The sequence below is a fragment of the Scyliorhinus torazame genome, chromosome 6, assembly GCF_047496885.1.
Source record: "Scyliorhinus torazame isolate Kashiwa2021f chromosome 6, sScyTor2.1, whole genome shotgun sequence".
Taxonomy (NCBI): Eukaryota; Metazoa; Chordata; class Chondrichthyes; order Carcharhiniformes; family Scyliorhinidae; genus Scyliorhinus; species Scyliorhinus torazame.
In genome coordinates, this window is record NC_092712.1 from 308,857,781 (window position 1) to 308,881,572 (window position 23,792).

The following is a 23,792-nucleotide window of genomic DNA, read 5'->3' on the forward strand; positions in this document are numbered from 1 at the left end:
AATTATTTGATGCCAACAGTTATCTGCAGTTTTGAAACAGATATACTAGCACATTTCCATGTTGTCTTTTACTAGTCCACCACCCCCACTCATCTGACACACTGTTGGAGGAATGCATGTATTTTTTTTAAATGCAATCTCCTAGTATTAGCTTTCCAGAAATGAACTTAACACGAGGAGAATCTTAAAAAACACAGCACACATACTTTTAGCGTAAATGAGAATCCAAAAAACAAAAATCAATGGATGAGGGACGAATTATAAAACTCCAAAAGTAAATCGATGAAACGCACAAATGTCAGGATTAAGAGGTTTCTCATTTTTAATTCTTCTGTGCCCTGGGAAGGAGGGATATGAACGTTTCCAGCTGTATTTTATGTAAAATCATGATTACACTTTGAAATTTCAAAAATATAACAGCAGAGATCAGGTCACAAGGCTACTGACAGTCATAGGACTGAAATGTAACTCCCCGAATGGAAATGAGACAGTCTGATTTCAAAGACACCAATTCAGCAACAGCTACAACTTCCCGCCAAACAACATGCGAGTGAATAAAATTACATTTCAAAAGGTATTTAATTTGTTGGCGGATGGAACAGGATAATAATCGGACTGCCGACTGACTTGATGTACTGGGGGCACAAATGAGGGTGGTAGAAAAGAGGATACCCTCTCCAAACAAAAAAGAGTAGGTGTAGAATAAAAATGAATGTACCGAAGTCCAACGTAACATTGGAATATCTTGGATGTTAAATCTCCCCTGCTTGATATATATACACACACACACACATATCCATCCTCTCCTGTTTCCCCGTTGGACAAGAGTGGGAGGCAACTGAAAACCAGACTTGAAAAAACAAAAGTCAAAGAAAAAAAAATAACATAGTAACTCAGTTTGTTTACTTTAATGTCGTCTCATCCACTTTTAATACCAGCCATCTCTTTCCAGGTAATCTTTGAAATTTAAAACATCTTAATGCCTACGTGAGTTTTTGAAACTCTGTCTAGGTACATTTTGCCAAAAGGTCTTCGATCAATGAGAAAATAATCCATTTTGAAAGTTACCTTTGATTTAGCCACCCCATGGTGCACTCAACACCAAAATATCCATAAATTCTGAGTCCATGCCAGAAACATACAAAATTATTCTCATTCGGATAGTATCTGACTCTAGAAAACACACATCACAATCTTGTTTAGTTTCCTGAGATACCAGATTAACACGCATACATTTTCACTGTGATATTATAACGGGCAAGCAAAAACTCAAATCTGCAGTGGCTTCTTTTACTTGAACCGCATTAACGATAAACACTGCTTCACTGCATACACCTTAAGAAGCGTTCAGGAGAAAATAAAGGATGATGCAACAATTTGTGTATGTGCTAATTCCGTGCAACATCATTCCAGATTTGAATCCAAAACTAATGACAGCCCAACATATGCACATCAAATACCGTGTGCAGGGAAATAACAATTCTTAAAATTGCCTCTGTCTGACAGAGCGTAATAGGCCAGAAGTCTTCCTATCAGAATTCAATTCCTTGTACCCATTGCAAAAGTACACATTAGCCAAAAACAATTCTTGTAGAATCATTCACATTAAGTTGTCAAAATATTGACTAGCTGCAATTATTCTTTTAAAACAAAAGCTTAAAATATATTTAAATGGCAAAAACAGCAACTCTGTACAGCCAAGTGCATTTTCGTGAAAAGCTCTTGTTCAAAAAAAATGTATTCTTAAAATGGTTCTACTGCTCAGTTCACTGATTTGTTTTGTTATTGTGTTTAGATGGCATCTCTGCATTATCCTCACTGTTGAACAAAAATGGATAGGATTAAACACTGAAGGTTACAAACTGAGGTTACTACTCGTCCGATCCCACAGTTCTCTTTGCTCGCTTACGGGGCGACCTCCTTGGGGACGTTTTGTCTGTGGAAAAATAAAGTTAATACGTAATTAGAAAGGTTCCAGTTTTCAAAGGGTCAAGTAAGTGACTGAGAAATTTAGATATGTATGAAAACAATTTTAAATAATCCAATTAGACAAACAGACCGGTTATTTTCAGTACGGTAATTAGCCTTTGTCCACAAAGGACCAGAGCCATCTCACTCCATTAGATAGAGGCAATTAGTTATATATAGCCGGAGGGGCAGCACTCGACAGATATGGGGCAAGGCAAGGCCTTCAAAAACCACTACTGTTGCAGGGATTGAACCAGTGCCATTTTCTCCATTCTGCATCACACTCTGGCCGACTGACCTTCTACCCATGAAGTTTAAAATATGAAATTGGAGTAAACTTTCTGCAGCGACGAAGAAAGTGGTATATATTCTATTTTATACCTGTTTCAGTATTTTTTTTTTTTTAAAAAAGCCTGTTCAGATATTATATATATCTGCTACAGTATTATTATTAAAAGCCCGGGTTAAAGGTATATATATATATATATATATATATATATATATATATATATCTGTTGCAGTACAAACACCTGGTTTAATATAAAGGCGGACTTTGTGTCTACAAAAGGTGCAATTAAGATGTTGTCAAAGTGAGATCATTCATTTCAACCATGCACTTGCTTACAAAGAGAGGCCGAGTGAAATTTTGTTACGATTGCTGGAGAGTCTGTGGGGAGTAGATAATTTGACACATTGCGTTTAGATTTGGGTAAGCAGGTCAGGGGATCGGAGTGGGATAAAGATTATGTAATTAATGGGAGAAACCAGGTCTGTGGCAGGTAGTTTCGTTTTTAGGTTTACTGGGAGCTTTGAGCCGAGCAGCAGCTTTTGCAAAGGCTGTCATATTAAAAAGTAGTAGTTCTCCCTCTCTCCAAGCAATATTTCCAAGAAATCGCTATTCAAGTGTACCACAAGTACCTGTTTGCTAACTATATTTATAAGTGGCTTTTGACCTGTGATGGGTTTTGCTTAATTGGAGAAACAGAAGAAGGGTTTTGGTCTTCCCAAGCTCAAGCTGGTGTTAAATAAAAGGTCAGGTAAACACAATCTACTCTCCGCCTCCGAGCTAGCAGAAAGAATGCAGTTGTGTGGCAATTCTTGGACCTATTTTCCATTCATTCATATTAAAATGCATTTCAGGTTGATAAACACAATAAATGTTTAAAAATATGCCAAGTAGGTGAAATGCAGAAACCTAACTTCTATGACCACAAGAGCTTGTTAGTAGAAAAATGGCAAATGTCGACAGTCAAATATCATGAACCTGAGAACAGGTTTCGGGCTTCAGCCTTTGAGAGCTGGAAGATCAAAAACAAAAATTCGCTAGGTGCTGAAATTTGACTGTCATAATTAAGGTTACAATACTGGATTGCGGTCTTCAAAGAATGTTAAACCCAGGTACTTAGTGACATTTCGACTTGCTTTTTGTTTTGTGAAGATTCGTCCCACTAAAATGTCAATAAAAGAAAGTGGAGGGCTCCTTTTCCAACTATTGAATACTATATATAGTTTTGTTCAGCTTAATCTCTTTTCAACCTACTCGTGCATGCGACAATATTTCTCATACACTTACCCTACAGTCATCAAAGCCCCAGAACCAAAAAGACAGATTGCATTTAATTGGCATTTTTCACAACCTCACCGTGTCCCAAAGCACTTTACAGCCAATGAATTGTTTGAAGTGTAGTCACTGTTGTAATGTAGGCAAGGTGGCAGTTAATCTGTGCACAGCAAGCTGTCCCCACACACAGTAATGTGGTAACAACCAGATTAGATGTTTTGTGACAGGTGAAAAATATTGGGCAGGACACCAGGACAACTCCCCAGTTCGTCTATGAAATGGGACATTAATGTCCACCTGAGGGTTAATATCCATTCCACCTGAAAGATGGCACATTTGACAATGCAGCGCTTCCTCAGTACAGTACTGGAGTGTCAGCCTCAAGTTGCTTTTGAATCTTAGAGTGGGCCTTGAACCCAGAAACTTCTGAATTGGAGAGGAGTGCCCCACTAATACAGCCATGGTTAACACGTCAAGGGCGCCATACTTGTGCCCTTCATTGCATGTTGGAATATTTTCTGTAGTGCGTGCCTTACTATTCCACACAAAATGTTTGCCCCTTGAGATCATAAAGTGAAATCCGCAAACATTATGAACAGAATCAGTAATGTTAACCAATAAGCTATTTTTCTAATGCGCCTTTAAACAAATGCAAGAGATCATGCTGAATAAAAGTATATGTTATACCATACAGAAAATTGGCATGGCAAAAAGTACCAAACAGAACTTAATTACCGTTGGTCATATTCACTGCTAGATTCCAAATCCATTTAATAATAATGGATCCAAAGTTTTAACCTGTACCCACCCAAAGCTCAAAGAACAACAGTATTCCAACCTCAATTTTGAACTTTTAGTAAAATATATATAAACAATGGAAACGTTTGATCTCACCTCGTCTACTCTGCACTGAAGGCACAAGAAAGGCAAAGCAAAAGATAGCAAATATATTAGAATCAATGTCTTAGAAATCATTTTCTGTTGAAACAACGAGTGCAGATTTATACAAGAGCAGCAAGATGCATGTTTTGCAAACTTACAGTAGAAATGCATCCGCTAACATGCAGGAAACCACCATCAATGGAATTCTATTATGATTGCTAAGTGCACGCTAGCAGAAAATGTCCAAAGCATAAGTGATAGCACTACTGTTTTTGAACTGCTTTCTAAAAGCTGCAGAGTTAGAGGGGGTAGTTGGAAGCACTTGATATACAACTCCAATGCAATTTAGATTTAGGATAAACAAAGCAGGTGTGCTACGATGAGCGAAGAGTCTCAAGATGCGTGGAATTTCATTTCTCCACAGGTTCTTGGCTTAAACTACAAGTGTGCTGAGTCCATCTAAACCCGGTGGTTATTGCTGCTTTGCAATACAGATGGGACAGTCAGCATACTCTGAATACAGCATGTACACAGCAAATTATTAATAAGCCTTCATAAACCAATGTTTTTAAAAACACTATATTCAGTAGAGTTTACCTAAACAAATGGTGCTTGATAATCCATTCCTTGCTAATTTTGCAGTTTGTTAAATCTTAAAGGCACATGAGTTAAACCAAAAATGGACAGTACACTTACAGCTCTGCACACCGTTTCATTGACTGTCTATTAACCTTGTGCAAGAAACTTACTAATTCCTGAATGTGCGATCATTAAAAATGAAATACAGCAAATTGTGAACAAAGAGCAGGTTGACAGAAAAGCCAGCAGCAGAATCAGCAGATGTTTTTACATTTCTCATGCAGAGCAAGATACTCCCGATCAGGAGGACCACTTGAACAACCTGTAACACTAATATGTACTTGCACAAAACCCCCTACCACCAATGAAAATAGCCCACCAAATGTTGCCATTACTTCGGCAACGTAGCTCGAGTCAAGAATGAAGGTCCCACCCCCTCACTCCCCACAAAGGATAATGTCTGTGTGATCTGAAACATTCTGCACTCCCAAAGGGAGTCCAAAAGGGTTAGGTGGGGGTACTGGGTTATGGGGGTAGGGTGGAAACATGGGCTTAAGTAGGGTGCTCTTTCCAAGAGCCAGTGCAGACTTGATGGGCCGAATGGCCTCCTGCAGCACTGTAAATTCTATGATGAATGTCCATAAAGAAAACAATAAATCAAGTCGAGCAAAGAGATTTGAGTAAAAGGCGAGCTGGTCAGGTTGGGCCCCACTCTGGATTGGTTCTAGCTTAGAGCTTACCCCTCTAATTCCGATTGGCACACATCCTTAAAATGTAAAATGCCAGACATGGAACTGCTAACTGAAGATCAATACTGCACAAGAACCGGATATAAAATTGATAATAGTCAACTGTGACTGAACCTATTGCGTGATAACAAAAACAGATCGTTTGGAACAACACGCCAGGCTGGACACCCCCAAAATCCAGCATGATCTCCGTTCCTAAACTGCCAGGTTTGGGGTACTGCACCTGGAGGGCAACCTCAGCTCAGCCAAATGTTAAGTTCAGCTGTCAGTTTACGATAGTTTCATTCACAATAAGTAGTCAAGAAATCAAACTCTTAAACATCAGGCCAAACAAAGCCAAGCAACCAAGCAGTTTCCATGTAAATGCAAGAGCTGGAACCCTGTATACCCATTTTCAGCTCTTTTCTGAACCCCAAATTACTTACTGATTTGATTCAAAGTCTCTTGAGGAATCCAACTCATGTCTACATTATTGTGGTTAGATGTACCCATCTCTACTTTAGAAGTCGGCCGTCTTCTCTGAATGGGAGAAGAAAATAAATGTTAAAAGCAACCAAAACAGGCAAGTTTCACAAACAAATTTATCAAAGGGTATTAAACAGACCCCTATATGACCTCGGCTGACATTTTTAATTGGTTGAACATAGAGGATGAATGTAAGCATACAACCCGAGGCTTAGTTGAATGTGAAGCATACCTAGCCTGAGACTTACTTTAAAAATGAATAGTAAAATGCATTAAAATTCTGAGATACTTCAGGCTTAGTGTTAAAAACATTCAGGCATGATAAAGTGGCACAGAAGTTTGTTGCATTTCATAAATGATAGGGAACTGGGTTACAGGGTTTCCAATGGCCTGCAACATTTAAGAATTTTAATAGTGGATTAATAGTAGGTTCAGCATCATGACAGGGGGGGGGGGGGGGGAAGAGATTTCAGATATCCTCGTTAATCCAGATTAGAATCTGAATCATAAAGTGGGAAGTGCATGTTTTCACATCATCTTATTGTTGCAGGAAGGAGCCAATGTTGGAGTTGTCAAAAATGCTAACTTTTGCTTTAGGGCCAAACTGTCAAGTCCTTGCTGGCTAACAAGTAAATGCCTGCATTACAGGAAGCAAAGTTGCATTTTCCTAGAACATGGATGTTAAACTAATACTAATACTCTTCCACTGAAAAAACTTTTGTAAAAACAGTGCAAGCTCTAATAAATCAGTCAATCATAATCAACAAATTCATTAATTTGTTAAAACCACAAGTACCATGTTGCAATACGGCTGCCCGAATTCAGAACTAAGAAATCGACACAATTAGATTCTGTACAAAAAATTCCACATGGTCCAGTATGAATTTTAAGTTCCTTTGTGGAACATACGCATTAGGAACAGGAGTTGCTGCAAGATCAGACTGTGGCGTGCACAGGCAATGGCACTGCTACTGATGGCGCCAGGAAAGTACTCGGTGAGTCCGATGGTGGTGGCCACATTGAAGATTTGGAGGCAGTTCAGGCAACATTTTAGGCTGGGGGTCGGGGAGGATGGATGTGAGGTTTCGGAGATGGGGATCAAGGGAAAGAAGAATTTGTTTCCTGGGGGTGCAATTCGCGAGCCTGGAGGAGCTGGGAGAGAAGTATGGGTTGGCACGGGGGAAGGGTTTCGGTACCTGCATTTTGTAAGGAAGGTTCCCCCGACCTTCCCGATACCGCTGGCCGCTTTGTTACTGGAGACGGTGCTTTCGGCGGGAGGGCTGGGAGGACAGGGTGTCTATGGAGGGGATTACGGCAAAGTGGGAGGAGGAGCTGGGGGGGGGGGGGGGGCGATGGAAGAGGGATTGTGGTGAGAGGTGCTGCAGTGGATGAATATCTTGACTTTGTGTGCGAGGCTGGAGCTGATACAGCTGAAAGTCGTTCATAGGGCGCACTTCACAAAGACAAGGATGAGCCGGCTGTTCGAGGGGTGGAGGATGTCCGCGAGCGGTGTGTGGGAAACCATGTTTATTTTTAAAAATATATTATTTTTAAAATAAAATTTAGAGTACCCAATTCATTTTTTCCAATTAAGGGCCAATTTAGAATGGCCAATCCACCTACCCTCTTTTTGGGTTGTGGGGGTGAGACCCACGAAAACACCGGGAGAATGTGCAAACTCCACCCAGACAAACTCCACCCAGACAGTGATCCAGCACCGGGATCGAACCTGGGACCTCGGCGCCGTGAGACAGAAGTGCTAGCCCACTGCACCACCATGCTGCCCTGGGAAACCACGTTCATATGTTTTAACACAGAACATTACAGCGCAGTACAGGCCCTTCGGCCCTCAATGTTGCGCCGACCTGTGAAACCACTCTAAAGCCCATCTACACTATTCCCTTATCGTCCATATGTCTATCCAATGACCATTTGAATGCGCTTAATGTTGGCGAGTCCACTACTGTTGCAGGCAGGGCATTCCACGCCCTTACTACTCTCTGAGTAAAGAACCTACCTCGGACATCTGTCCTATATCTATCTCCCCTCAATTTAAAGCTATGTCCCCTCATGCTAGACATCACCATCCGAGGAAAAAGGCTCTCACTGTCCACCCTATCCAATCCTCTGATCATCTTGTATGCCTCAATTAAGTCACCTCTTAACCTTCTTCTCTCTAATGAAAACAGCCTCAAGTCCCTCAGCCTTCCCTCATAAGATCTTCCTTCCATACCAGGCAACATTCTGGTAAATCTCCTCTGCACCCTTTCCAATGCTTCCTCAGCCTCTCGATTTGGACTTCCTATTTCGACCCAGTTCTGAGAGTTGGACTGTTGCTGCCTAAGCATGTTTTGGTCCTGCCCGAAGCTGGAAAGCTTTTGGATGACGGTATTTTGCACCATCTCAAGGGTCTTGCACATTGATGTGGAGCCCGGTCCCCTAGAAGCCACATTCGGGAGTCGGACCGGCTCGAGTTGCAGGCGGGAGCAGATGTTTGAGCCTTCACCTCGCTGATCGCTCTGAGGCGGGTCCTGTTGGGGTGGCGGTCACTCTCCACCATATGCGTTTGTGTGGCAGGGGGACCCACCTGAGTTTTTGACCTTGGAGAAGATAAAGTTTGAGCTGAGGGGTTGAAGGACGGGGTTCTACAATTCTTGGGGGTTTGTTTATTATGCACTTTTGGGAGTTGGTTACTGTTGACTGTTGGGCAAAATATTGTTGGGGTTGTTTTTGTTCCTTTTTGTGTGGTGAAAATGAAGAAAACATGGTGAATAAAAAGATCGGATTGTAGTTTCTACTGTTCTATCTACCTCCGATGACTCCCTCGTCAAGAAACTAACTCAGCCTTAAAAATATTCAATGACTCAGTCGCCACTGCCCTCTGGGGTACATAATTTCAGACTAATGGCCCTCAAGAAAAAAGTTGTGATCGGCTTTTTAAATGGGAGACCCATTATTTTTAATTTGTGTCACCGAGTTCTCATCCACAGGGGGAGAAACATCCTCTCGGTATCCACCCCGTCAAATCCCCTCAGGATCTTGTATGTTTCAATAAGATCACATTGCATTTTTCTAAACTCCAATGTATACAGGCTCAAACTGGCCAACGTTTCCTCATAAGACAACCCATTCATGCCAGGAATTAGTTCAGTTCACCTTCACTGCGCTGCTTCTAATGCAATTATTTCCTTTCTTAAATAAGGACATCAAAACTGTACACAGTACACCAAATGTGGCTTCACCAATGTCTTGTACATTGGAGAACCTCCCCATGATACAATCCCATTTTGCCTTCCTGATCACTTGCTGCATTTTCACACTAACCTTTTGCAATTCACGTACCAACACACTCAGATCCCTCTGCATTGCAGAGTTCTGCAATCCCTCTCCGTTTAAATAACATTCCGCTTTCCCCGCATTATACTCAATCGGACAGATTTTTGCCCACTCAAAACCTACCCATATCCCTCATCAGGCTCCATGGGCGAGATCTTCTGGCTGCCCATGCCAGCGGGATCTTCTGGTCCCGCCGATGGCGCACTCCCACTGTGGGGTTCCCAGCGACTTAGGGTGAATTCAATGGAAAATCAATGACAGTGGCAGGACCAGAGATCACACCACTGGCCAACTTTGGTCTGCCTTTCACTGCCACAATACAAGCCACGGGGAGGCCAGAGAATCTTGCCCCTTTTGTCCTCTTCACAACTTATTCCCTTGTAACTTACTATCTTCGCCTCATCAGCAAAATTTAGCAATCATACATCCAGTCCCTTTCTCCAACTCATTGATTATAGACTGTCAATAGCTCAAGCTCCAGCACAGATTCCTGTGGATAATTGTGCTGAAGTTCGGAGTTCTTTTCATTTCTTCTAACTCTTCAGGGTACCTATTGGTATAAAGCTGACAGAACCATCTGAAGTTAGCAATTTAAATCACTTTGTCAGATGGTTCCCAGCACAATTGCCCTGGGGAAGTTAGCCTTTATGGACAATTGTTGGGTAAACCCTCACTTGGGAACGTCCGAGAGGGATGCCCCAACGCATGTTTGGGATACTCCCCAATCCAATACTGGTGTCCAGGAAATTATGGACCAATATAAATTTCTATATCTTTACACCATTTCTCTTTCACAAAACCATGCTGACTTAGAGTGTTTAAGTACCCTGCTGTAAATAGCACACAACTATGAGTTGCAACTGAAATCGCATGTCAACATGTAAAAGATTATAGTGTCAGAGAAGGACTTCTTTAGGTTTCAATACTCGTTTGTCTAGGGAACAAACACGCTCTGGGTAGGAGGAAGGTGCCGCCTGGATCAAACTCCAGATGCTCAAATATTCATAAACAGATGGTCAAAAGGAAATGCATCAGGAATTAAATCCATTGAATTTTACCTACCTTTCTAGATTCTAGGAGCTGGTGGATACCAACCACAACAAGTAAACCAAGACCAGTCAGGAACATGTACAAGAAGATTCTAGAAATGGAAGTGTTAAATATAAAATTCTGAACCTTTAACAGAAGGAAAAAACACATGCAACATCTTTTCACCTCTGTTTCAGAGCCCTACCCGCAGATAAATTAGGAATGACGTCCACACAGGAGTGGTGGAATGTGGGATGCACTCCAGGGTCTGATCGCTGCTCTTGAACATCTTTCACCAATGTCTTAAAAGCAGTACTGACAAAGACAGTCCATTCACAAATAGTGTGTGTGGGGGAACGGGTGATTTTGAGTGCATAACCCCACAAACGGTATCTATTATACCTTTGAAGGACTCAATGTTTGAAAATATGATTCAAGAATACGCCTACAATTGATAGATTATAATAGGACTTCATATTAAAAATGTACATATATGGGCAGCACGGTGGCACAGTGGTTAGCATTGTTGCCTACGGCGCTGAGGACCCTTGTTCGAATCCCGGTCCTGGGTCACTGTCCCATGTGGAGTTTGCACATTCTCCCCATGTCTGCGTGGGTTTCGCCCCCACAACCCAAAAGATGTGCAGGGTAGGAGAATTGGCCATGCTAAATTGCCCCTTAATTGGAAAAAATAATTGGGTACTCGAAATTAAGAAAAAAAAAGTACATATATTAAAAAAAAGAAAATCTCAGCTTTCCAATGGATTTCAGAACAGATTGTTTGCTCCAGAAATTGAGTTCATGCTGTGTTAAGTGTAACATATGTGCCACCCTGGAATATTTTCACAAAGTATAATCAATATAGTCAATTTCACACAAATAGTTAGGCCCCTAGACAGTGAAACTTGGACCATTATCTTTAACGGACTGCATGCCTGCATTGTCATAAGCCAAAAGTTACTGAAAACAGCGTATTAAGGATAATTAATTACTGCCTGACAAGAGGCAATAATCCTACAGACATTTGGAAAGTATTCAAAAGTACTAGGAATAGGAGTAATCAAATGTTTGTTTATTTAAATAAGAAATATGAATTTCATTCCTCAGTTTAGACTTAACCCATGGCTACTGTGGAACTGGATTAAAAATATTATTCTAGATTGTCTAAACTACTGTGGCATGAGGCTGGGGGAAAAGATTTTAAAATTAAAATTGCCATCAAACTTTAAGATCAGGCCGATTTCTTCCCCCACAGTGTATGAAATACGACACTGCCTGGCAAAGATCAAAACCGCCTAGTAACATTTTAAAACTACATCATACATTCCAAGCCGAACTGGTTAACAGACTTACTAGACTGCTAAACGCAGATATTAAATGGAAATAAGACTACAGTTTGTAGAAAAGCAATCAAGCACTTTCAAGTTAAATGTAGTGGATACATCCAATTAGAACATGGATTGGGATGGTTCAGCCAATAATTTATCTGCAGTGGAATATCTGAGTGCATATTTGAAGTGGCCAGGCACTAAGTCACATGTCGAGTGTGACTGAATTTTAGGGAAAGGCATCACACACGACTTGCTCCCTAAAAACAAAAATATTTCAGCTACTCGAATTAGCGTCAATGTGCGAAACTGTATTTTTATTAACAGGTCTAAATTTAGATATGCAACCGAGCAAAAAGGCTCGATTTTATATCAGAACCAAAAAACTATTCCATCTAAATAGACTTATCAAATATTATAGTCACAAGATAATCATGGATGATGATGGGCTTGGTTCATATTAACTGAAAAATCTCTTAGAAAATATCACTCAATTAATTGCCTTTTATATGACTCCTAAGTTTTTAACCTCCAATGACCAGTTCACGATGCCTGCAGAAGACACCGGGTGAAGGACATTTGTTCACAAAACTGTGTTGGGAAGCAAAACTCAGGCATAATTGAAATGAAAAATGAAAATCGCTTGTCACAAGTAGGCTTCAAATGAAGTTACTGTGAAACGCCCCTAGTCGCCACATTCCGGCGCCTGTTCGGGGAGGCTGGTACGGGAATTGAACCGTGCTGCTGGCCTGCCTTGGTCTGCTTTAAAAGCCAGCGATTTAGCCCAGTGAGCTAAACCAGCCCCTTCGACAGTAGTATTGTAATAATTAAAATTAATTATTATAAGAAACCACTGGACACCAGGCATAAAGCATTCAAATTCATTATAATTCTGCTGCAGAAATGGGATACAATAACCTCTCCTGGACACTTACGTCTCCCCATCCAGCCCATCCTCCCGCTCAGTTATCGTAACAGTCTGGTTGAAAACAGCATCACGGTAAACGTTGCCCTAAAAGAGAAAAGCAAAATTCAGTTATCCAGATAAAGCAACCAAACTGAAGACCACACAGCAGCCACCTCACACAAACTCCCGCCTCCAAGCAGATTGAGACAGATGTACTTACACTGGCATCCTTGTAGTTGAGATTGATTACTAATCCAAATGGTCGACCGCCCATTGGTTCAGCAGGGATAAATGAATATTCAAATGTAGCTTGACGCTGGGACTGCACCAATGTGTTCAGCTGTAGTGCTGTGAACTGCAAATTGAAAAGAGGCACTTACGTTACTTATAACTGAATTTTAACTTTATTCCACATTACTCAAAGGTTTGAATGAAGTGCTATACAACATAAAAATTAGGAGTAGGCACCTCAAGCCTGTTCCACCATTCAATACGATCATGACTGATTGTAACCTCAATTCCATATTCCCACCTACCCCAGAAACCTTTCATCCCCTTGCTGATCAAGAATCAAATCTATTTCGTTAAAAAAATTCTCTTTTGTCAATTAAGGGGCAATTTAGTGTGACGAATCCACCTATCCTGCACATTTTTGGGTTGTGGGGGTGAGAAACGGGGAGAATGTGCAAACTCCACAGGGACAGTGACCTGGGTCTTGGCTGCCGTGAGGCAGCAGTGCTAACGACTGTGCCGCCTGGAGCCATATTTACTTGTGCCTTAAAAATATTCAAAGATTCTGCTTCCACCGCCTTTTGAGGAAGAATACTCATGTCTTTCACAAAACATTTCTCCTAATCCTGGTCAAATGGGCGACCCCTTATTTTTAAACAGTGACCCCTAGTTCCAGATTCTCCCACAAGAGGAAATATCCGTTCTACATCAATCCTGACAAGATCCACCAGGATCTTGTATGTTTCAATCAAGTAGCCTCTTACTTTTCCAAACACATCGCATTCCATCTTCAAGTTTCTGAAATGGGTAAAATGTAAGCAAGACTGCTCGACCATCAAATCTATTTTATCTAAATTAGTTAAATGCTTTCATATACATCAGACGATGATTGCGGTTGTTGGAGGTCAATCATCTCAGTCCAAGGACATCACTGCAGGAGTTCTTCAGATTACTATCCCAAGCTGAACCATTTTCAGCTCCTTCAATTACTGTCCCTCCATAAGGTCTGAAGTTGAGGGAGGTATGGATGTTTGCTGATGATTGCATAACATTCAGCACCACTGGCAGCAACTTAAGATACTGAAGCAGTCCATGTCTATACGCAGTGAGATCTGGATTTGGACCAACAAGTGGAAAGAAACATTCATGCCACAAGTGCCAGGCAAAGGTTGTCATTTGTTGGAGATGGTCAAACCATCTCTTGACATTCAATGGCATTACCATCACAAGAATCCCCGACATCCTTGAACTGAATCAGGCACATAAATACTGTGGCTACAATAACAGGAGAGAGGTTGTGATATTCTGCAGCGAGTTACTTATCTCCCGACTCCCTAAAACCTGTCCATCATGTACGACGCACAAAATTAGGAGTCTGAGGGAATACGCTCCACTTGCCTGGATGAGTACAGCTTGGCACCATCCAAGCCAAAACTGCCTGCTTGATTGGCACCCCATCCATCACCATAAACATTCACCTCCCCCACGAAAGATGCACAGAGAGCCGCAGTGTGTACCATCGACAAAATGCACTGCAGCAAACAAGGCTCCTTCGACAGCACCTTCCAAACCCAAGACATTTACCACCGAGAAGGACAAGGGCAGCAGATGCATGGGAACAGCATCTTCGGTATGATCTTCCCAAGCCACACGCCATCCTGACTTTGCACTATATCACCATTCCTTTACTGGTGTTGGGGTGGGAGGTCACAATCCTGGAACGCCTTCCCCAACAGCGCTGTTGGGGTTCCTACACCACATAGATGGCAGTGGTTAAAGAAAAAAAACTCACCACCACCTTCTCAAGGGTAATTAAGAATGGGCAATAAATGCTGGTCTGGCCAGCAACACCAGTATCCTGTAAATAAATGAAAAACTGTACTTAATGTAACATGATTAGGATGTGTTAAAAAATAAAATTACTCACATTCTGAATGTAGAATTGATAATCCTGAGGATAACGAAAGGAGGCATCCAAAGATTCAATAACAAACTCTTCACTGCCCTTGTTGGTAAAACCAACCAAGAATTTCACAATGTTGTTAGCTGGGAAATCTAAAAGACAGTTAAGAACGAACATTACAGAAAAGATCCAAATAACCTTCCATTCTTCCCGGAACCAATGTGCAAGGATAGAGAGAGTAGAACAGAACGATGCAATCATCAAGATCTATATTATTAATGTTGCATCAGTCATGAATAACATTCTTTCCCATCTGTGACAGTGCCATTAACATGCTAAGCAACACTGTGGAACATGGAAATGGGAAAAAGGGGATTTTCATGCCATCAGGAGGTCTCGTATAGCCAGTTCAGTAATAGGGAAGGCACTTTATTCTAGCTTCTACACGTAGCACACAGTCATGTTGCTCAAACTCTTCTTTGCCTAGACTTCACTCTCTCTATTTCTGGGGCTAAGCTGTCTGCCAACATCTACCATATACATCTACTTCCTGGAAAATGTTTTTACCAATCTCCCAGTTTGTCTCCGCGCTTCAGACAATACCACCTTCTGTATTACTCGATTGAATATTCCCTTCCTGTGGTTGAGAGGGCCCTTAACGGTGACCATCCTATTTCCTGCAGTTGTACCTTCATCCCAACCTTCCAGAGCCATGCTAAGACACATCTTGTCCTCACCTGCCACTCCATTCAACACATCGTCCTTTCTCATCTTCAGAGCGATGCCACCATCAACACATATTCCCCACCCCGCTCCACCTTCCATCCTGAGGGGATGGTTTACTTCTGCAACACCCTTGTCCACTCTTCAATGATCCCCTACACCTGTTCCTTTCTCAGTTAACCACAGGAGATACAACGGATGCTCTTTCATCTCCTCTCTTCCCATCATTCAGGGACCCAAAGACTCACGTAGAAACAGCAATTTACTTGTACTTGCATGTTCGCTGCTTACAATGTGGCACCCTCTACTTTGAGGAGCCAAAATGCACAGCAGATAATTGCTTTGCTGAATACCTGTAGACCGCAAGCATGACCCTTAGCTTTTATTTGTTTGCCACTTGAATGCTCCATCCCACTCTGACCTCAGCCTCCTATACTGTTCCAATGAAATACAACAGGAGAGGGTAACAGCACCTCATCTTTCAATTAGGCACGTTACAACCCGTCAGTTTCAACATGGAGTTCAACAACTTTAGCTCACGACTACACCCATTTTTCTTGGGTAACAGATGCTAGTAATGGTTCTGCTGTTAATAACATACACCTCACCTGGAGCCATCTTGTGTTTATTTATCTATTACCACCCCTTTGTGCCTTACAGAGTCATTCCTTGTGTCATTTAATCATGCCGGCTTTAAACAATGTATATTTATTTAGAAAGATCGGAAATAAAAAGCGCTGGGAAAATTCAGCAGGCCTGGCAGTGTCTGTGGAGCGAGAAAAACAAGAGTTAAAGTTTTAATTCCAGTATGACTTAATTGGAGCTCAAGAACTCCTGAGCTGGACGAGAAACATCACCTTGTTTCTCTCTTCACAGATGCTGCCAGACCAGTGCGTTTCCCAGTACTTGCTGATTTATTATATTTTAGTGCCTTTAACACAATGAAATGTCCCAATGTAGTTCATAAGGACTATTATAAAAGTATGAAGCCAAGCCAAGGAGATATTAAGTCAGATGGCCAAAAGCTTGGTCAAATACATAGGTTCTAAGGTGTATCTTAAAAGGAGAAAAGCAAGGTAGAGAGGCAGTGAGAAGGCAGGGGGTTATAGGAGGGAATTCCAGAACTTTAGGGCCTAACGTCATGGCCACCAGTGATGGAGCTATTACAATTGGGGATGTACAGGAGGCCAGACTTTGAGGAGCACAGATATCCCAAAGGTTATGGGGCTGGAGGAACGAGAGGCTTTGGTGCAAGTTTTTAAAATTTATTTGCAATTAAGGGGCAATTTAGCGTGGCTGATCCATCTACCCTGCACATTTTTGGGTTGTGGGGGCGAGACCCACACAGACACAAGGCAAACATGCACAAGCCACACGGACAGTGACCCGGGGCCGGGATCGAACCCTGGTCCTCGGCACTGTGAGGCAACAGTGCTAACCAATGCACCACCGTGCCTCCCTGATTTGGAGCAAGTTAAGATATGGACAGAGTTTTGGATGACCTCAGGTTTATAGAGGACAGAATGTATGAGATAAGCCAGGTGGTTGTTGGAATAGATGACCCCAGAGGTAATGAAGGCGTGACTGAGGGGTTCTGCAGTAGCTGAGCTCAGATACGGTGAAGCCAGGCAATGTTACAGAGGCGGAATCAGGCAATCATAGCATGAATGGGCAGCATGGTGGATCGGCCACGCTAAATTGCCCCTTAATTGGAAAATAAATTGGGTACTCTAAATTTACAAACAAAACAATGGCATGAATAAGGCTGGAAGCTGATCTCAGGATCATATATGACACCAAGATTGCGAATAGACTGGTTTAGACTGTTGCCAGTGAGACAGATGGAGTTGGTTGCTATGAAATGGAGTTTGGACTGAAATGATTGCTTCAGTCCTCCCAATATGTAATTGGATCAACAGTTTGATAATTCAGCAACAGTGGAGGAACAGAGTGGGAGCTGGTGATGAGGTAGAGCTAGGTGTTGTCAGCGCACCTATGAAAACCACTACGGTGTCTTCAGGTGATGTCGCCAAAAGACAGCATGCTGTTGAGAATTAGGAAGGGGACAGTGATCAATCTTTGGGTGACACCAGAGGCAATGGTGCAAGAGGAGGAGGATTACGATTAGAACCAGGCGAGAGTAGCTGGACTCAATAATAGAAAAGCACTGAAGGAGGATGGTACAATCAATTTGTGTCAAAGACTGCAGACCCGATCAAAGATTTGTCTTTGTTGTTTCCTTCACCTTTTGTCTTGGCCTTTCACTTGCTCTTAAATAGTTAATTCAACTTCTTCCAGTTTTGATGAAAAAACATTAAGGTGAAGGATCTATGCTCTCCGTACTGATACTTGCTGACCATCTGAGTATTCCCCCATTTTCTCATTCTATTTGAATGCTTAGGTAGCATCTATGTAGTCAATGCTGTAATCTAAAACACATGGCATCCAATTTGTGCATATCAAATTTCAACAATATCAAGCAACCAGTTTTAACAATGGGATATATATATTTTTTTTTAAATGGCTAGGATGCCAGAAGAAATTCTATCTCTTCTTCTACTTTGTGACCGGATCTTTTTATGTCCCGTGAGGGAGCAGACCAAGGGGCCTTGGTTGAATCTCTCATTGCAAAAGGACATTGTCTCAGAGTGCAGCACTCCCTCAGTACTGCGCTGGAACGTCAGCTAGGATTTTGTGCTCGAGTCTCTGGAGATGGACCTAAACCCACAACCATCTGACTCGGAGGAGAGTGTGCTAACTCCGAGCCATTGTTTGAGAGAATGTGCATAACAATATGGAAGCCAAAATGTTGAAAAACTCAACAATGATGTATTTTAAAAGAGACTACATTTCTAACAGATTTAGTCCAACAAGTCATATGCCTCGCTTACAGTCAAGGAATATAAAGTTAAAAGGGATGCAGAATAGACATTTAAATAAAACAGATCAGTTAACGCACAGCGTATGCTTTGTTGCTGCTATTGGATTTGTAAACTAAATACTATATTTTGAGCTTATAGATTAAGATGACAATGTATTTTATGCTTACAATTGTTTTCCCTACCTTCTCCCTTCACAAACAGAATAGTTGTGTCAGCATTGGGAGAAGCTTTTGGTTCCCCGGAAGTCAAGTCATCTTCTTCCTCCTCCTCTTCCTCTTCTTTTTCATCTTCTATCTACAAGAGACAACAAAATCACACCATATTACAAAAGACCAGTTGCAGCATTTGGAATTGCCCAACAATATGCACAAGTGTCCCCGTGCCAAGAACATCCTCAGAATTGAACGATGGGTACTAATAAAAACGAAAATGTTAAACATCCGTTAAATAGAAATGAGCACACAATGATGCTGTCAATCAAAGCAATATTGTTTGGTACCATGGTTGCAGCATTTTGAATGATGACCAGAAAAAAACATCTAAAATTTTAAATCAGTTAGAAAGATTAAAACAAATCAGGTGAGTATTAACTGTGACAAGTGATGAAGAAATCTTGTTTTTGAAAAATTCTTTCATGGGATGTGAGCGTTGCTGGCATTTTTGCCTAATTACCCTCGAACCGATCACTTCAGAGGACATTTTAAGAGTCAATGATACTGCTAATGATGCATCATCAGGCAAGGACAGCAGATTGCAACAGATTTAGTTCTTATGTTCCAACAAAGAACAATTCGGTCTAATTCCACCTTCCAGTTCTTGATCTGTAGCCCCTCAAGTACAAATCTGGTGTTCTCGATTAATAAGGGGATCAGGGGTTAGGCGGAGAAAGCAGGAGAATGGGGATGAGGAACACATCAGCTATGATCGAATGGCGGAGCAGATTCAATGGGCCAAGTGGCCTAATTCTGCTCCTATACCTTTTTTCCTTCCCTACAGGAGTTGGGTTTTTATGCCAATCAATGACAGTTGCCATGATCCCCATCACTGATCACTCATTTTATACTCCAGATTTATTAACTGATTTTAAATCTCCTAACTTCCAGGATGGGATTTGTCCCCAAAGCATTAGCCTGGACCTCTGGATTGGTAGTGCAATGACATTATCACTCTGCCACGACTTCTTCCATACATATAAAACAAAATATAATAGCGTGTCACAAGTAGGCTTCAATGAAGTTACTGTGAAAAGCCCCTAAAGGCGCTTTAGTTGGAGCATGCACTCAATATCCTTTTTCTAAAAAAAAAAAAGGAAAATCTGTTCTCCGGAATGTTAAATAAAAACCCAATCCAGGGTTAACAATAACAGTACATAATGCACTATGAACTCAACAAACATTCAATTCTACATCTTCAAACAGTACTGCATAACAGGAACATCATGGCAACTATTAAATTGTACTATTGAAAACACTGGGAATGTGCACCCCTTGTCGATTAGAAACAGAACTGAAGAACTCACAACGTCTGTTGGCTCATCCTCTTCTATTTCTGCTTCATCATCTTCATCTTCCACCACAGAATCATCGATACCTTCCTCGTCCTCTGTTGGGTCATCTGCAGCGACTAAAAGTCCTGCACCTATTTTCACAAAGAAAAAGTATCATTAGTTACTGCCACAGAAAATATTTTCCATTTTAGAGACTGAGATTTTGCAGAGATGAAAGCTATTTTTAAGTGGATCATTTAATGACAATGCTGATTTCCTCAGGCTGCGTAAATTGTTAGTGAGAAGTTTTGCAAACTGCAAGTTTATTCTCGATCAATCCAAGCAATTACACTGTACAGTAGAATACCTCTCTACCCGAAAATCAAAAGCCACACTTGCACTCCAGTGAACGTGACTCCACCAAATCCAGCTCAGAGTTGTTGAGCATTGACACCCGATGCTCCTGTGCCCCAGCGAGCATGGATTCCACCCAACCCAGTGCAGATGTAGCAGAGAGGGCTCAACTCGCCCAGGAAGAAAATATATTTGCAGAATCCAATGAGGTAGAATATTTAGCTATGTACTGTACAAGGGATCAGAACATTGCCTATTCTTGCGACAGTACAGGGTATCTGTATTGCATTTTGATGCCATTAAGACCAGCCAAACAGAAGCCCAAAGGCGTAACGTTGCTCTTGCTTCCAAAAGACTTAACGTCCAGGGGTACTGGTTGCCTTCCAACAGCTGGCCGACATCAATTCAGAGTGGTATTCAGGAGTACTGAACAATCTTCCATGAAGAAAAAACAATTAGTTCTCAGTTACAACTACCAGGGTATTTTTCACATCATTTCAGTATGATTCATCTTTTCTCACTTCCAGCAGCTTGTGCCGGGAAGTGGGTGAGGCATGGAAGATGCCAATAATGTGAATATGAGCACCGATATAGCTATTAATCTAAAGTACTTTGCAATCCTATCAGTCGGTTTTCCTGCGACCCTGAATTTCACCGAATTGTGTTCTGATTCATCCCCGAAAATTGGCAAGTTCCAAAATCCGTCACGGACTTAGTGCTGAGGGTGCTGGATCCAAAGTATTCTAGCTCTCCTAGAATGCATATAATTTGTAAAACTCGGAAGATGGTCATACCAATGAATGACACAGCAACATGCTTTGTGATCAAGAAACCAGGAAAGACTTGATTCAGTTGCCAGGCAATGAAAACTGTGGGTTGCAGGTTTGCAGCAGCACAGCAAGCTCGACTTAGGGAACAGGGAACAAACAAGATTTCACTTGCAAAACCAGCAGGATTCCATTGCAAAACTGGACAAATTCATGCAGAATGGAGTTTTAAGTATCACACAATCGCTTCAAACCCAAAATACATAATTGCATATGGGTATGTTTCGTCAGCGGTGAAGCAGTTTTCAACCAGTTTGCTTTAATGCAGACAAGGTTGCTTTACATGTGGGCCAAAATCTGTTTTCAATTGCTCTCTGAAGAAATGAAACTGGCACAGACAACAGTCTTTGAATCCAGTGGCTATTGGCAAAATGTAAAAGACAACAACATTTGAGTGTTATTGCCCAAACCTGCCCCGTTTAGCAAGTCCACGGTCAGGTTTCCTTCCCTGGCAGAGGGCAGTTTAGTCGAAGCACAGTTTAAATGTCACTGGAATTGGAGAATTCGGAAACTTAAAAAAAAGAATCCAGCACTATAATACCCTACCAGAAATTAGATCACAAAAACGTCATCTTGCACAAAGAACTTGGTAAAGGTAATTACTTCTCCAAAAAGTGAAATCATCTCCTTGCAGCCTATTCTCCAATAGAAGAGATCAGTTCCCATGAGCCTATCAATACAATCTAGAGTCTCTGCTAAGAAATAGAAATATCGTGACTGCTCACTTATAAGCCCCCTACGTCATGCTCATTTGGAAGGAAGGCAGCGTGCCTCAACTTGCACACAATATTCTAAAAATGGCCTGTGACTGTGCAGGTTTCAAATCTCAGTTTTGGATTCGTGAATAAACACCTTCAAGACAAATTTGGACACCTGAAATTAGCTCGAGTAAATCACTGGATCCTTAGTGAATTATCAATGATTGCAAAACAATGATACATTTTCTCAAAAGCAGTTGGAAATTTTCAGACAGAAATACAAAGAGAGAAATCATGCAACGGTGAAGATGAAAGTGGTTGGGGAGAAAGATCAAGCAACCTTGGGCGAATGGTGCTCATGACTTTCTGTTCTGCAAAATCCCAATCGAAATGCATCAAAATGGGCCATCATGTCCATGAAATGTTACTGTGAAAAACACCAGCCAATGTCAAATAGAAACACTTTTTTTCAATTGCTTCCGCTCTTTATGCAGAAGCTTGTTCGAGAGCAGCAACATATCAATGCTAGTGCTCTCAGCGTTCTTCCTGAATGTCTGTTAAGAACATTCTAAATGAAGCTTATACTTAAGTTTTAATTTCTGGCGAGTTTTCAACTAGGATTTGAATAAGGTTTCTTGAATTTAATAAATCTAAAGTCTACCTGCTGAAGTTATGCATCTTAGGAGGTACAACAGGAGTGCAAATATACATACAGTACAAAGATGCTGAATGGTACAAATGAAAACAGAGCCTTGAGTTTGTGTAAGTAACTCGAAAAATGCAAGAGAAAGCAAATAAAGGAAAAGTTAACAGGATTGAGGATTTTAAGAAGAGCCCCTCAGACTGTCTCCACCAATTTGGTTAAAGGACAAAGATGCAATGATTAATATCTTAATATTAGAACACAGAGCAATCTCTGGTTTACGGGCAAGCCAGCATAAAAAGCATACTCATGTCAGAGATAATGTAGATTTGCTAAGCTATCAAAGATTAAAAATTAACGACCAGGAGACAGTTGAGATACCAGAATGACTTCAGTACTTCAGGGACAGTCAAGGTTTAAAATAGGTTTTTAAAATGTAAGCTATGATGGACTTGCATGGAGTGTTTCCTCTGGTGTGGAGAACCTTTGTTAGACTGCACCTGGAGTAGCGTGCGCAGATTTGGTCCCCTTACCCCAGGAAGGATATTATTGTTGTAGAGAATACGCAACCAAGGTTCACCTGACATGATCCCAGGATGGCAGGACTGTCAGGTGGGGAAATTGGGCCTATATCCCTTAAAGCTGCAAATGATGAGAGAATGACTTCATTGAAATCTACAAAATTCTTAGAAATAGACAGGGTAGACACAGCTGTTTTCCCTGGTTGAGGAGTCTAGAACCAGGATGCACAATTTCAAAATAAGGGGAAAGCTACTTAGGACTGTGAGGAGGAGAAATTATTTTACTCAGAGGGATGAGGAAGGTCAAATTTTCAAGTATGTGCAAAGCAGAGAGACAGATTTTTAAGTACCAGTGGCAAAGGGATATGGGGATAGTGTGGGTAAAAAGGCACAGAAGTGGATGATCAGCCATGATCATATTGAATAGTGGAGCAGGCTCAATGGGCTGAATGGCCTCATTCTGTGCCGCAATGACTATGACTCAACATTCTTCATTACAACTGAAGGTAGGTGTACCAAGCACTCTTCAATGACAGACTGACTGACAACTTAGTATTACTGCAATTTTGATTTTCATTTCACATTACCAGCATCAGATTTTCTGCCTTGTGGAACACTTGAACTTCTGCTTAACAGCACAATTACTGTTGGGAATTGTTGGCTGGTACCTCACCAACAACTCACATTTACGCAACACCTTTGATAAAGAAATATCTTCAA

The 23,792-nt window shown here is 41.3% G+C and overlaps 1 protein-coding gene across 4 annotated transcripts in view; it reads right to left on the minus strand.

Moving 5' to 3' along the window:
• Window positions 1-298: 298 nt before the first annotated feature.
• The window catches only part of ssr1 (signal sequence receptor, alpha), a 28,407-nt gene continuing 4,913 nt past the window's right edge, over window positions 299-23,792 (minus strand). Inside the window, exons 2-10 of one of the 4 annotated variants that reach the window (XM_072510030.1) lie at window positions 20,063-20,181; window positions 18,726-18,837; window positions 14,963-15,090; window positions 13,025-13,159; window positions 12,833-12,909; window positions 10,603-10,681; window positions 6,165-6,258; window positions 4,424-4,438; window positions 299-1,936 (exon numbers count right to left, since the gene is read on the minus strand). In XM_072510030.1, the coding sequence (XP_072366131.1) occupies window positions 1,872-1,936; window positions 4,424-4,438; window positions 6,165-6,258; window positions 10,603-10,681; window positions 12,833-12,909; window positions 13,025-13,159; window positions 14,963-15,090; window positions 18,726-18,837; window positions 20,063-20,181 (824 nt within the window). In that variant the 3' untranslated portion in view covers window positions 299-1,871. Of the gene's footprint in view, window positions 1,937-4,423; window positions 4,439-6,164; window positions 6,259-10,602; window positions 10,682-12,832; window positions 12,910-13,024; window positions 13,160-14,962; window positions 15,091-18,710; window positions 18,838-20,062; window positions 20,182-23,792 lie in introns of all 4 variants that reach the window. The other 3 variants (XM_072510028.1, XM_072510033.1, XM_072510029.1) reach the window with 3 other exon arrangements.